The sequence below is a fragment of the Schistocerca piceifrons genome, chromosome 4 (assembly GCF_021461385.2).
Source record: "Schistocerca piceifrons isolate TAMUIC-IGC-003096 chromosome 4, iqSchPice1.1, whole genome shotgun sequence".
In the NCBI taxonomy this organism is placed as follows: Eukaryota; Metazoa; Arthropoda; class Insecta; order Orthoptera; family Acrididae; genus Schistocerca; species Schistocerca piceifrons.
This window is the reverse complement of record NC_060141.1, coordinates 374,207,405-374,223,809: the sequence shown is the minus strand read 5'-3', so window position 1 is coordinate 374,223,809 and position 16,405 is coordinate 374,207,405. Positions and strand designations below refer to the sequence as shown.

The window sequence follows — 16,405 nt, the reverse complement described above, 5'->3', positions numbered from 1 at the left end:
CACTCCATCAAACCCAGAAGGTTTTGATGTCAGAGAGCTAAGAAAAGTTCATGTATGTCAAAGTCAAAGGCACAATGAGGGTGAGATTCAAACGATATCTGTTTCCGTATAGAGAAGAGTCTATACGTCGTTTAATGAGGATTTTCTCACAAATAATCAAGGTGAAAGTAGAATGAAGATTTCGTAAGTGGTAATATGAACCATGGACCTCGTCATTGGTGGGGAGGCTTGCGTGCCTCAGCGATACAGATAGCCGCACCGTAGGTACAACCGCAACGGAAAGGTATCTGTTGAGAGGCGAGAAAAACGTATGGTTCCTGAAGAGGGGCAGCAGCCTTTTCAGTAGTTGCAGGGGCAACGCATGAATACTTCTCATGTGTAGTTCAAGTTAAATCACTGGTACATTACTTGCTAAATTGTGCTTCTGTCTTGTATCTTATCTGCAAAACAGGAGTTCAATATGAAATAAAGTCAACCCAAATAGTTAGGATTCTTTATGAACCATGCTAGTACTGGGTATAGTTTTGCCTAATTAGGCTGGCGACCGTTCCTTTGTACGCAATTACAGGTTACTTGATTACCAATAGAATCTTGGTTCGGTTCTCGTTTGTTCTGCTACTGCTTCTTTTCAATAGAAATCTTTAGAGAAACGAAAATAATCCGATATCTTAATCATTCTACTCAAGATCATGTTCAAATTAAAATCCTTTCACAGGAGTAACATTATCGCTATGTTGCTGATTTAGTAGTAGCCGATGGTTAGATGCCACAGACGGCGCACACAGTATGGACTATGTTATGCAAGTAGACCCCAAGTGGATATCACTCCGCCGGAGGCGGATATGAGCGGACGCACGGCTCCATTCGTCAGAGTGTATCAACAGTTAGTTCGACAGAATAAACACCATGACTAAACACATCATCAAGACTTACCGAAACGCGACACGCAGAACAGCCCAACTGGATATTCCATTAGTTGTGTTAGTCGCTGTTCACTCGAGTCAGGACTTGACCAGTATTCAAAGATAAATTAGTGTAAGTGAACATACAGAAAGCTATTTTTAGTACATAATAACAAGCAAATTCATGTATGAAATTAAGTAATTCACATATCATTACAGTGTATGTACGCCACCTGCGACTATGTTAGGAATTTGATATTACTCAAACGCCTACCATGACTACACAGGCACGCACTCGTTCTTTCGAAGAAATTTTTCGTAACTTTTTGACATACTTATACATCCAGTTTTGAAATTACACATTGTATCTCGGCCTTGCACTCTGGAAGTGACAGTGATTTGCTAGCGTACTTCGAGATTTCAGATACCACCACGCATAGAAATCACATGGCTTCAAACCATAGGATCTTGATGGCTAATTCAAATCAGCGTTGTGGGAATCCACCCTGCCAGGAAACCTCTCTCATAACAAATCTATTGCGGCAATCGATCTGTTACAAGTTGTATCATCTTTAATAAAATCTAACTTCATTAGCATTCACACATTACAGTGCAGACCAGAAAAAACTGTCTTTGCATACTGCAGTAGCGTTAGCCGTCCACTGTTAATGAGTTTCCGGCCTCATTTTCGCACAAGTATGCCCCAGTTACGCCCTCACTTCAAATTGCACACCACACACTCATTCTCCATAACTACTCACTGATCTTCTGTGCCTCAAATCCCGCAATCTTGCTTCTTTGCGAGGCCACTCTACAGAAAGTGCGCCTCGTCAGTGAATAGAATTTTCTTGATGAAATTATTGAGCCGGCCGGGGTGACCGAGCGGTTCTAGGCGCTACTGCCTGTAACCGTGCGACCGCTACGGTCGCAGGTTCGAATCCCGCCTCGGGCATGGATGTGTGTGATGTCCTTAGGTTAGTTAGGTTTAAGTAGTTCTGAGTTCTAGGGGGCTGATGACCTCAGATGTTAAGTCCCATAGTGCTCAGAGCCATTTGAGCCATTTGAAATTATTGTCCGCTCTTTGTTGCGCAAGCACTCAGTGGGCAAATTCTCGGCGCTTTCCGTGATCGTTCGGCTTCAGTCCTTGTGTCAGTTGGATCTTATAGGCCCAAAGTTGCAGATCCTGTTTGAGAATTCGTTGCACGCTGGTTCTGGGGATATCTTATCATCGTGAACCTCAGAGAATAAATTTACAGCCACATTTTCATTCACGATGACGATATTTTCCGCAAGATTAACACTAGGACGCTCCCAGGGTTCAATGTCCACAACAGAACCGGAATTCTAAATTATCAATCAGTCTCATCACAGTCGACTTATTCGGTACATTAGGTTGAGCAAACATTTCATGGAGGTCGTGAACAGTCTCTGCAGTACATTCGCCCCGTTTGTAATAAGTTTTCCTTACGACTACACGCTTTTCCGCCATTCTTAATCACAAAGGAAACTGATGAAAATTTTGCCGCCTTACTAGAATTTAAATGTTGGACATTTCAAAAGTTTCGTTCTTTATGGTACACCCTTGACGCTGTCACGTATCCTCTTCACACTCAGCTCAAATAATGTATACTTTACATTAACAGATGGTTGTAAATTGTTGCTAATCTGTGTTACCATATTTCAGCCGCATTTAGCCTAAATCCATTTTCACTGTGACGAGGCTTCGTAGCAGGTGCGTGAAAGCAACCCACGTCATAATAGCGACTACGAGGGACGTTCAGTGAGCAATGAAGTACTTTTTCCTCAGGCCGTTTCGTTTGAAAAAATGCAGAATTTGCTATGGGACATTGTGGAATATACCCACTTCAGATCTATAGTTTCATGAAGTCCTGATATGTGAAGGCGCTATACGTAGCCTTCAAAATAGCGTCTGGAATTGAGGTGACTTCGAGGCATGGTGCTCCCATAGAATTTCATTTGACGCAAAAGCCAGAGCATCGCAATTGCAGAATGTCTGCGGAGTCTTGAGAGGGCACAAAAGCACGGCGAGTTGTTGGGAGAGGCGTCTGTGATCATCGGAACAAGATCGCAGAAATCTGTCCGATCTCCCACAAACACAGCTGTGAGTCCTGCATTTTGGAACGTGCTGGCATTCCCATTAGGGGTGATCGACAGATTACAATCACTGCACAACTAGACGTATCTGTTGGTAGTGCTGACACACTCGTCCACTAGTTAGGGTGTGTGTATTTGTGTGTGTGTATTGAACCAGGGAATTAGAAACGACGGAGAGGCTTCGTCCCGCCGTAGCCCTCAGTGGTTCACAACCCCACAACAGGTCACAGCAGTCCACTCACCAAACCGCCGCCCCACACCGAACCCAGGATTATTGTGCGGTTCGGCGTGGTAGAGTAATGATGGTGTACGCGTACGTGGACTGACATAGTGTATGTTGTTGTTGATGGGGTCTTCAGTCCACAGACTGGTTTGCTACGCTATTCTCTGCAAGCTTCATCTCCCAGTACCTACTGCAACCTACATCCTTCTGAATCTGCTTACTGTATTCATCTCTTGGTCTCCCTCTACGATTTGTACCCTCCACGCTGCCCTCCAATATTAAATTAGTGATCCCTTGATGACTCAAAACGTGTCCTACCAACCGATCCCTTCTTCTAGTCAGGTTGTGCCACAAATTTCTCTTCTCCCCAATTCTATTCAATACCTAGTTATGTGATCTACCCATCTAATCTCCAGTATTCTTCTGTAGCACTACATTTCGAAAGCTCCTATTCTCTTCTTGTCCAAACTATTTATTGTCCATGTATCACTTCCATACATGGCTATACTCCATACAAATACTTTCAGAAACGACTTCCTTGAATAACATCGGGGATAGGCTACAACCCTGTCTCACTCCTTTCCCAACCACTGCTTCCCTTTCATGCCCCTCGACTCTTATAACTGCCATCTCGTTTCTGTACAAATTGTAAATAGCCTTTCGCTCCCTGTATTTTACCCCTGCCACCTTCAGAATTTGAAAGCGAGTACTCCAGTCAACATTGTCAAAAGCTTTCTCTAAGTCTACAAATGCTAGAAACGTAGGTCGGCCTTTCGTTATCTTCTAAGATAAACCGTAAGGCAGTATTGCCTCACATGTTCCAATATGTATATAGAATCCAAACTGATCTTCCCCGAGGACATAGTGTAACTGAAGTGGAATAAGAGGAACCAGCCCGCAGTCGCCGAGGCAGATGGAAAACCGCCTAAAAACCATCCATAGGCTGGCCAGCACACCGGACCTCGACACTAATCCCCCGGGCGGATTCGTGCCGGGGACCGGAACGCCTTCCCGCTCGGGAAGCAGCGCGTTAGACCGCGCGGCTAGACGGGCGTGCACTAAGGTTACTGAAAGATGTGTTTCCAATGGGTTTCATAGTCGCCTAACAGAAGAACATAAAGAGCAAAGGATCATCTGCGCAGAATTGCTTCCGTGTTAAGACGCTGGTAGAGACAATATGTGTTGAACATTATCATAGGTGATCAAAAATTCATCCATCACTTTGAACCGGACACAGAACGGCAATACATGTAGTGGCGGCACACCACCTATCTCCGAAGAAAAAGTTCACAGCCACATCCTCATCACGTAAACTCGCGGCGAGGGTCTTTTCGGGACTCTGAAGAGTTTATTCTATTTCATTTCCTACCTCATGATGCCTCAGTCAAGTCTAAAGTGTATTGTGCTACCATCAGGAAACTGAAGGTTCATCGTGTTCGTCGCCACAAAAATGCAAACGATCTTCTCTTTCTCCACGACAGCACAAGGCTTCACACGCGTCTGCCCATTCGAGAGGAGCTCACAAAACTTCATTGACTCTTCTTCCTTATCCATCCTACAGACTGGACCCCGCACCTTACGAGTTCGATCTGTTTGACCCAATGTAGGATGCGCTCCACAGGAAGCAGTACGTGGGCGATGGGGAGGTTACGGATGCAGGAACGTCTTGGCTGCCACGTCGACAGGTGGAGTGATACCATGGTGGCGTATCGAGCCTCCCAGAAAGATGGCGTAAGGCCGTCGCATTTAACGGATATTGTGTTGAAAAATAGGGTTTTGTAGCGAAAACAGTGGGAAATAATTTGGTGTATTGGAATTGAAGAGAAATCCAATTTGGTTTCAGACAATAAATGTGTTGTATTCCTTATTGAACCCCCTTCGTACTTTCGGAGGTAGTGTGTTCTTTCCCTGCCTCATTTATATGTTTGGTGCCTAAAGCATTTGGTGAACACAGCAGTTGTAACAAAACCTTTCGTCGTAGAGAATGCAGCATGGGTTCAGCCTAGGGGTCTACACTCCTGGCCATTAAAATTGCTACACCAAGAAGAAATCCAGATGATAAACGGGTATTCATTGGACAAATATACTATAATAGAACTGACATGTGATTACATTTCCATGCAATTTGGGTGCATAGATCCTGAGAAATCAGCACCGAGAACAACCACATCTGGCCGAAAAAACGGCATTGATACGCCTGGGCATTGAGTCAAAAGAGCTTGGATGGCGAGTACAGGTACAGCTGACCATGCAGCTTCAACACGATACCACAGTTTATCAAGAGTAGTGACTGGCGTATTGTGACGAGCCAGTTGCTCGGCCACCATTGACCAGACGTTTTCAGTTGGTGAGAGATCTGGAGAATGTGCTGGCCATGGGAGCAGTCGAACATTTTCTGTATTCAGAAAGGCCCGTACAGGACCTGCAACATGCGGTCGTACATTATCCTGCTGAAATGTAGGGTTTCGCAGGGATCGAATGAAGGGTAGAGCCACGGGTCGTAACACATCCGAAATATGACGTCCACTGTTCAAAGTGCCGTCAATGCGAACAAGAGGTTACCGAGACGTGTAACCAATGGCACCCCAAACCATCACGCAGCGTGATACGCCAGTATGGCGATGACGAATACACGCTTCCAATGTGCGTTCACCGCGATATCGCCAAACACGGATGTGACGGTCTTGATGCTGTAAACAGAACCTGGATTCATCCGCGGAAAAAAGAAAAAACGCTTTGCTATTCGAGCAACCAGGTTCGTAGTTGAGTACACCATCGCAGGCGCTCCTGTCTGTGATGCAGCGTCAAGGGTAACCGCAGCGATGGTCTCCCAGCTGATTGTTCATGCTGCTGCAAACGTCGTGGAACTGTTCGTGCAGATGGCTGTTGTCTTGCAAACGTCCCCATCTGTTGACTCAGGGATCGAGACGTGGCTGCACGATCCGTTACAGCCATGCGGATAAGATGCCTGTCATCTCGACTGCTAGTGATACGAGGCTGTTGGGATCCAGCACGGCGTTCCGTGTTACCCTCCTGAAGCCACCGATTCCATATTCTGCTAACAGTCATGGGATCTCGACCAACGCGAGCAGCAATGTCGCGATACGAAAACCGCAATCGCGATAACGTACAATCCGACCTTTATCAAAGTCGGAAACGCGATGGTACGCATTTCTCCTCCTTACACGAGGCATCACAACAACGTGTCACCAGGCAACGCCGGTGAAGTGCTGTTTGTGTATGAGAAATCGTTTGGAAACTTTCCTCATGTCAGCACGTTGTAGGTGTCGCCATCGGCGCCAACCTAGTGTGAATGCTCTGAAAAATTAATCATTTGCATATCACAGCATCTTCTTCTTGTCGGTTAAATTTCGCGTCTGTAGCATGTCATCTTCGTGGTGCAGCAATTTTAATGGCCATTGGTGTATGTTTGGTGCCTTAAGGATTTGGTGAACACAGCAGTTGTAACAAAACCTTAAGTGGTAGAGAATGCAGCATGGGCTCGGCCTAGGGAACTACATATCATAATCATGGCCGTGACCACTGGTACTTTCGACGATATTAACGTCCGGAAACGTTACTCTTTCTGCCCCGTCGTTTATAGGACCTGCGAAGGGTCGTGCCTACGCGAACGTGCCCACGCTCAAAAGTTTCCCCCGACATTGCGGATCTCAACATTATTTCAGCCACTCGCCGTAAATCAGCCCGTGCGCCGGCCTCTGACCGAAGCCGTTGTGGACGTAACTTTTTTGCCGTTAAGAGAGACTGCTGGCGGCGCGCGGTCGGGCCGACGTGGCGTTTGAGAGGGAACCCGCAGTGTGGAGCGCGGCGCAGCAGGGCAGAGCGGAGCGGATTTATTTAGGCGGGCCGGCCGCTTGTCAGCCGGGCGACAAATGAAGCGTAACGCGGCGCGGCGCCGTGGCGGGCCGTCCTCGGTTCCCATTTAGGCGCACTAAATTGTGCCGCGGCGCCGGCCGGGGGCGGCGCGCTAACGATGAGCTATGCGGCCGCTGGGAGCGCCGGCGCGGCGCTGAATCATGCGGTCCGGTCCGGCCTCGCGCGTCCCCCGGGCTGCCCCCGCCGCCGGACACTTGCTGCGCGTGTCGCAGCCGCGCGCGCCGCCCGCCGCCGCCGGAATGAGCTGTTTGTCCGTCATCCCTGCTGCGGTCCGCACTCGTAAATGACCGGCAGCGTCTCATCGAGCGCCTAACTACACGCCATACTGGCCGAGTGTCTCGCCCGCCGCACGGCCCCATCGATATCCGAGCGTCCATTATCTGATTGGATTCTGCTACACGACTCTCTCCTACGAATTAATTCCCTGTCTCTTGCGGCAGTTCACATCAGATCAGAGTTTGAGCCTTCTTTTTTTTTTTTTTTTTACTTCTTTTTGGTTTTACGTGGCCCGCCGTGAATTCCTCTCCACTCCTGTGTCAACCTCTTTAGCTCACAGTAGCACGCTCTTGCAACCTATCGTCCTCAATTATACGTTGGGTGTATTCCAGTCTCTGTCCTCCTCTGCGGTTTTTACCCTCTGCAGCATCCATTAGTACAGGGGTGTCTAACACGCGGGCCACATGCGGCCCAAACCAAGTACCAAAGCGACCTAACAAGGGAACCTCCCCATCGCATCCCCCTCAGATTTAGTTATAATTTGGCACAGTGGATAGGCCTTGAAAGACTGAATACAGATCAATCGAGAAAACAGGAAGAAGTTGTGTGGAACTATGAAAAAATTAGCAAATATATAAACTGAGTAGTCCATGGGCAACATAGGCAACATCAAGGATAATCTGCGTACAGGAGCGCCGTGGTCCCGTGGTTAGCGTGAGTAGCTGTCCTTGGTTCAAGTATTCCCTCCAGCGAAAAGTTTACATACTTTATTTTTGCAAAGTTATTATCTGTCCGTTCGTTCATTGACGTCTCTGTTCACTGTAATAAGATTAGTGTCTGTGTGTTGCGACCGCACCGCAAAGCCGTGCGATTGGTAGACGAAAAGACGTGCCTCTCCAATGCGAACCGGAAACATTTGATCGCAAGGTCATAGGTCAACCGATTCCTCCGCAGGAAAACACGTCTGATATATTCTATACGACACTGGTGACGGCATGTCCGTCACATGACAGGAATATGCTGTCGACCCACTCAACTTGCACACTTGACGAATGGGTAAAAAGATTCTTCTACCTTGCCCGATTTAAGTTTTCTTGTGGATGTGATAATCACTTCCAAAAAAGTGATGAACACATAAGAGTGTCACATAAAAGGCAACAAATGAATGCAACAGTTTCACAGTCGCACAGTTTTCTCTGTGCTCTGTCAAAACATATGTTTTTAACGTTTTCAAACTTTTCCTTATGTAGACCGTCAAATCCTTCATATGTCCAAGCAAATCTGAACATGTCCTGGAATTTTGGGGAGCGAAGTTGATAATGTGTGAGTGCCTGAACTCTGATAACTGTCTGAAAATACAAAATTGAACTTTTCATTCGAGGGAAGACTTGAACCAAGGACCTCTCGTTCAGCAGCTGCTCACGCTAACCACGAGACCACGGCGCTCCTGTGCTCACATCGTCCTTGATGTTGCCTATGTTGCCCATGGACTACTAAGTTTGTATATTTTGCTTATTTCTTCCTGTTTTCTCTATTGATCTGTGTTCAGTTTTTCAAGGCCTATCCACTGTGCCAACTTATAACTAAATCTGAGGAGGGTGCGATGGGGAGGTTCCCTTGTAAGAAGTGAGCATCTATCATACGATCGGTGGAAAAAAAAATGTTTACGTGTGCTTGTAATAAACTGAATACTTTTACTACGAAGCTCCCGCCCTCTCTTTTTTTTTCAGCAGTGGTTATTCTTAGTGTGCCACCCAAAAGTACTTGTCCTCTCTCATTGTCCCCCAGATACGCTAAAAGGTTGCACACCCCTTTTTTAATAGCATGGAGGTTATTACCTGTTATTACCTGATGACTTAAGAGGGGTAGGACGTCAAACGGGCCGACTTGGAGCAAGAGAGGCACCACAGGACACTTTATTTTCTACTGTCTATACTTTTACAAATAAATTCATAAAACTTTGTCAGCATGGCCAGGAAGGATTCAGGATTCACACTCATAGCAGTGGAAGTGCAAAAACATAATAAAATAAATTTTTTTAAGATATGAAATTTCATCATTTTTCCACTTACTGTTGGCTGCATTTTTTGCTATAGGTACATTTTTCTTCACAAGTAAGAGAGATTCTTTGAATTTTGCACAGCATACAAACCGTACTTACAGGTGTATGACACTCTAGAAATTTCCAAATCTATTAAAAACTGTGGTATAAATTGAGATAATTAACTACAAAATTTGATTTTTTTCTAAACATAATGTTTAGAACGTAACAGCTCATTAATTTTTTCATAAATTAAATAGGTTCTAGAGGTTCAGAAACCTGTAAGTATGGTTTGTATGCTGTGCAAAATTCATAGAACAGTCTCTCTTACTTATGAAGAAAAGTGTACCTATAGCAACAAATGCAGCCAATAGTAAGTGAAAAAATGATGAAATTTCACATGTAAAACAAAATTATTTTGTTATGTGTTTGAACTTCCGCTTCTACGTGTGTGAATCCTGAATCCTTCCTGGTCATTCTGACAAAGTTTTATGAATTTACTTGTAAAAGTACAGACAGTGGAAATTAAAATGTCCTGTGGTGCCTCTCCTGCTCCAAGTCGGCCCCCTTAACAATTTACCATCTTCGTTGGTCCATTATGGGCCATGGGACAACGGCTGGCATGTACTTGAGCAATCTGCGTCGCCTAGCCACCAAGAGCAGTTGCATGACGATTTCATTCACGCATCCAGTTATATGGCTGCTTCCATGTATAGCGATTTTACGACTATGACGTGTGGGGCCTGAAGATGGCATCAGTATAATGCCGAAACTGGTACCACATAAGAAGTTCACCAAATAAATTTCTGTATACATAAACATAAGGCTGTTGGTAAATTATCGCGTCAAGAAATAACATTTTTCCTGTCATCTTGTCCCTTCCTCTTGTCAGTGCTTTCAGTACGTTCCTCTCTTCGCCGATTCTGCATCCGCAGTCCTCCCATTATCAGCACAGCTAATTTTCAACATTCTTCCGTAACACCACGTCTCACACGTTTCCATTGTCTTATGCTCCGATTTTCCCACAGTCCTCGATTCAATTACGCACAATCCCTTGCCCTAAATGTGCATTCTCAGAAATTTTGATCTCGAATTAAGGACTATGTTTGATACCAGCGGACTTCTTTTTACCAGGAATGTTCTCTTTGTCTATGCAAGTCTGATTTTGATGTCCTCCTTGCTCCGTTCGTCATTGGTTAATTTCTTTCCAGGGTAGCAGAATTCCTTAACTTCTTCTACTTTGTGATTACCAATTTGGACGTTAAGTTCATCTGTGTTCTTATTTCTGCTACTTCTTATTACTCGTTCTGTCGTCTTTCTTAGATTTACACTCAGTCCATATTCTGTTACTCATTAGGCTGATCGTCCCATTCAACAGCAGATGCAATTCTTCTTCACTTTCATTCAGGATACAAATGTCATCAGCGAATCTTATCATTGATATCCTTTCACCCTGAATTGAGTCCCTCTTTTTAACCTTCGTTTTAATTCTGCCATTGTTTCTTCGATATGTAGATTGAACAATACGGGCGAAAGACTGCATCCCTGTCTTCCATCCTATTTAATCTGAGCACATCGTTCTTCGTCTTCGAATGTTATTGTTCCATTTTGGCTCATGTACATATTGCATATTACTTGCCTTTACGTGTAAGTTACTCCTATTTTTGACAGAATTTCAAACATCTTGTAGCACTTTACATACGTTGTCTGGGCTACCCGAGGTTGGGCTTTAGACTATTGGAAAACTCTGGCATGGTCAGATGAGTCCCAATTTCAGTCAGTAAGAGCTAATGGTAGATTTCGAGTGTGGCACTGAACCCAAAAAGGCATGGACCAAATAGCTATTAAAATTGGTACTCTGAAACAGAAGAACAAAAAAATCTATGTATTCAAAAGAAGAAAAAACATGGCTGCTGTATGGAATACGGTACTTCATCTGAAAGACCAGCGACGTTTATCCGTTGCAAAAGAGAAGAACATATGGAGGATGTTGTCATTTCTCCGTCAATAGCTCAGGTAGTTGTAAGAAACAGAAGTGAAAGTTGAGAGATGTTGTCCTAAATTTCATTTTGTTACACTCGAGTAAAAGATTTAAAAGTTATGAGAAAATGTATTTGTTGACTTAAGTCCTACTAATATTACTGCTGTATTTCTGAACTTGTACTATCGCATATAAAACGCAGTGCCTCAGTATTAATGGTACCTGAAAGAAAAACGTTCTTATTGGCACTTAGAATCAATCAGTTATTTATCTTCTAATTTACCTCATTACAGTTTTCAGTGACGTGGTAAACAACATTTTTCTGTGGTATGAAAATACATTCTACTTTCTTTTTTTGATTATCCAGACAAATGTGTGATTTGGCACTTAGAATGTTTGACATTTTCACTTTTCATTTATATTTGTGCTGCGAAAGCATTATTAGTCGTTAACATTGTTGTGTTGTCCCTCTTTCTTTCCCTTTAAATTAAGGAAACCTGTTGTTCAGCATTTTACCTATATGTCAATCACTCAATCAATTTGGAGAGGAATTCCGCCTTATGCAAGACTTTTTTGTAATTTTGTTTTCACACAGACGCGTTCCAGAATGTTTTGTGCTATCTTCAGTAGGTTTATTTGTATATTTTCCTTTTGCAAAATTGTTGTTACATGTTATCTTTAAAGAAATTTTTGATAAAAATATTTACATGTGTAAAATGTGCGATTATTGTCAAATAATTTACATTGTTTAGGATACATACACAACTGAGGCATGTATCACTGTGTTGAAGCATTCTATGTTGTTTATCTACGATATACCTAAATTTCTTAGTTTTGCAGTACATTTGGAAATAAAGTGGATGTATGCCTTTGTTTACATACCTCACATGAAGCTACCGATGTTTATGCTAGTAGCTCTAAATCTACTACGCAATCTGCAGCTTGTCATCTGTAACCAGCAAAACGTTATTTTGTTTTTCTGTTTACTATGAATCTCCGACCGGACCCATTATGAATCATGATAATAACGCTTTATAGAAGAAAAACAAACAAATAAACCTACTGAAGATAGCACAAGAAGTACTGAAACACATCTGAATGGAAACAAAACTGCAGAGGTGTCATACATAAGGTGGAATTCCTTTCCAATTTTCTTAGCAAGCACGAAATAGGAAGAACTGCAACGTTCACAAGATGATCAATGAATCAATGTATTTGTATGTTCTCATATTATGTCACTAATATGTGTTTTGTGCTGTATGACAGTTAATTTCGTTTTAGCTTCCTAAATACTAAAGGCCAAATAAATCAAAAGAAAAGTAGAGAGCAGTAAAGAATAGTGTCGGATTAGCTACAAGTACAAGGGACGCACCATATTGCTTCACACTTCACTGTTTCCCATAGTTCACGGTGCACCATTTGACTCATCGTTGCAGTTGCAGCTATGCAGTACTTCGGTATGACCATAGGCTGCAGGATACTCACTAGAAGTGTAATCCCTGCACAGTACAGCCCATTTTCCAGACTGATGTCTTAACGTGAGCGGGCAATATGGAGTGTGATGGTCAGGAACGACGCTGCACACCGTGGTTTCTGTGAAAGGAGGGTGTGAACACTGCGGATATTCGCAGCCTATTGGTGTGTGGAGAGAGCGCAGCACTACGGAAAGTGCTCGTCCCCATACGAGTCGAAACACCAAGGCTACCATCACTGAAATGGGGTTCCAGATACTGTCACACTCACCGTACTCTCCTCACTTAGCTCTTTTAAGTTATGTAGACCCTCCTCCAACCCCTCTGGAGTCTGTCGCACGCACTACCGGACAGCTACTCGCAGTTCCTGGAAGTCTGCGAAGTGATGTCCGCGCAGAGGTTTCTTCATATCCCCGAATTCGCAAGTCAGGAGAATACAGATGGCGTGACAGTACCTCAAATACTATTTCATCGATAGCAACCGTGTTTTGCCGACTCGTATGGGGACGAGAGCCAACGGACTTGCCACAGCTGTAACACTGGATCAAGTCAGATCACCGAAGGTAAGTGCTCTTGGGCTTGGCCAGCACTTTTATGAGAGTCTTTTGCCCTTTTGAGCGTTCTGTATTAATGTTGGACTATGCCTCTTTAGGCAGTTTCTAGTTTTAGTGTGTTCCGAAGAAGGCGTGGTTATTCGCGCCGAAACCTAGGTCAACATCCGGTTTGTATTTGCAATCGAGGAGGGTTATTTATAATCATTGCACTTGGATAGGTGATCGACCGGTTCTGCCGAGCGATGCTGATAAGCGGGGTGCCCTCAACTTTTGCGAGGCAGCTTGAGAAGGTACTTGATTGAGAAGTAGCGGCTGTGGTCACGAAAACTGACAACTCCTGGGAGAGGGGTGTGTTGATCTTATGCCCCTCCATATCCTCATCCAGTGAGACCTATCGGCTGACGATGTCACGGCGGTCGGTCGGTGGCGTTGGGTCTTCCGCGGCCTGTTAGGACAGAGTCATGGGGACGAGTGTTGTCATATTGGAAGACCACTTTTCGTGGTAGTACACACCTGTACATATTGGCACCAGTCGCCTGTGACTACTCACAGAGTTTACACTTTCCTTTCATAGAAACCACGTCGTCCAGGGCCCTTTTCGATGATCACACTCCGTGTTGTCCGCTCACGTAATGACAGTTGGTGACGTGGGTTTTACTGTGCAGGGATTACACTTCTAGTGCCTGTCCTGCCACCTACGGTCAGACCAACGCACTACTTACTGCCAACTGTTATGATGAGTCAAATGGCACACTGTTAATGACGGTACAAAATAAAGAGTAAATCAACATGCAACGCCCTTCATATTACACTGAGAATTGGGAAGGGTGGGGGGTTATTTGCAGGTTAATTGGATTTGCAATGAGTTCTGTGTTGTTAATGCTTGGAGACGTTGTCAGGGTGGCGACTTGGCCTGTGGTGGGGTGACGCCGGGAGTGTGGGCTGGGCTACCTGGTGCGGCCGGGCGCCTGGCGCGGGGTGCGGCGCGGGCATGCCGTGGTGGTACATGACGTCGTGCTTGAGCTGCGGCAGCCCCGGCGTGGCGCTCGCCTGGTGCTTGCCCATGTCCACCGCCGCCAGCGCCTCCGCGCGGCTCAGCAGGCCGTCGTTCAGCCCGCTGAACAGGTCGCCCTGCAACACCGAAACACGCGCACACCGTCAGCTCACACGTCATCACTCACTTGTTAGCAACACAGGCCTGCATACACTGATGTCCAAAAATAAAGCAACAAACCGCTATTTCCCCGTCCTGTTTCTAGTTAACGACATAATCATACAAAATGTCAACAGATGTCCGTATGACCGTGTTCTGCGCGGAAGATGGCGTCGAGGTCAACGAGAAAACACGCCGACGATGACGTCAGGGCACCTACCAAACGGGTATTTGCCGTCTAGTCTCACATCCACAATCGCTATGTAGACAGTCATAGATGGAGCAGTATGGCACAGAGGCATGGGGACGAGTGTTGTCGTGTTGGAAGATCACTTTTCGTGGCAGTACACACCTGTACCTACTGTCACCAATTGCCTGTGATTGTCCACGTAGTCCGGTGTGGGATCCGTGCGAGACAGGGTTGATAAAAGAGATAGAGAAGATCCAATGGAGAGCAGCGCGCTTTGTTACAGGATCGTTTAGTAATCGTGAAAGCATTACGGAGATGATAAACTCCGGTGGAAGACTCTGCAAGAGAGACGCTCAGTAGCTCGGTATGGGCTTTTGTTGAAGCTTCGAAAACATACCTTCTCCGAGGAGTCAAGCAGTATATTGCCCACTCCTACGTATATCTCGCGAAGAGACCATGAGGATAAAATAAGAGAGATTAGAGCCCACACAGAGGCATATCGACAATCTTTCTTTCCACGAACAATACAAGACTGGAATGGAAGGGAGAACCGGTAGAGGTACTCCAGGTACCCTCCGCCACACACCGTCAGGTGGCTTGCGGAGTATGGATGTAGATGTAGATGTAGATGTAGATGTAGATGTAGATGTAGAGAAGGCGCCTACCAGACTCTCTGTATTGGAGAGCCATACGAAGAATTGAAGCAGGACAGTCAGAAACTTAGGTGGCCTGATGGACCGAAACTCTGTCCCGAGTACCAGGGCATAGCTAAACACGTGTGACATCAGAATGAGAGGACCGTTATTTGGCTTTAAGGGCACGAGGGCACCGCCTTAGTATTGCACAGCAACTGACTTCTGACCTCGCAGCATCCACTACACGTGATGTATCGAATCAGTGTACAGGAGGCTTTGGCAGAGTGGTCTTTAATGTCAGAGACCTTCCGTATGTGTACCTCTGCGCGTCTTCACAGAAGGGAACGTCTAGAGTGGGGTCGTCAACATGCCACCAGGACGGTCGAAGAGTGGGCCAATGTTCTTTTCACTGATGAGTCCCGATTTGGTCTGGAGAGTGATTCTCGGCGGTTTGACATCTGGAGGGAATACGATTTCGGTACCCAAACGTTGTAGAAAGAGACCGATATCGGGGAGGAGCTCTAACGGCAGGGATTATGTCGACCACTCGAACACCTCTTCATGAAATTGTAAGGGTGAATCGGCAAGGTTTAACTGCTGTCAGATATCGTGACCTGATCTTGGGATCTGGTGCGTGGATGTTACGAGGTGCTGTGAGCTCACACTTCGTGCAGATTGACGATAATGCTCGACCTCATAGAACATGGGTGGTTGATGTTTTCTTGGAAACGGAAAATATTGCACTCGTGGCGTAGCCTGCTCCCTCACCCGATTTGACTCCCTGGAGCATGTCTGGTATGCACTAGGGAGACGGGCTGTATCACGTCAGCATCCATCAGCCACTTTATATCTACGTCTACATATATACTCCGCTAGCCACCAAGTGGTGTATGGTGGAGAGCACAATTCGTGCCAACGTCATATTCCCCCCCCCCCCTCCCCCCTCTGTTCCAGTCGCGGGTCACGTGAGGGAAAAACGACTGTTTGAACGTCTCAGTACGAGCTCTAATTTCCCTTATTTTTGAA

At 45.4% G+C, this 16,405-nt stretch overlaps 1 protein-coding gene across 1 annotated transcript in view; it reads right to left on the bottom strand.

The window, feature by feature from the left end:
* LOC124795202 (inhibitory POU protein-like) overlaps positions 1 to 16,405 on the bottom strand; it is a 467,081-nt gene that overhangs the window by 21,636 nt on the left and 429,040 nt on the right. The window contains exon 4 of the mRNA XM_047259108.1: positions 14,353 to 14,532. Coding sequence (XP_047115064.1) covers positions 14,353 to 14,532 — 180 coding nt within the window. The remainder of the gene's footprint in view (positions 1 to 14,352; positions 14,533 to 16,405) is intronic.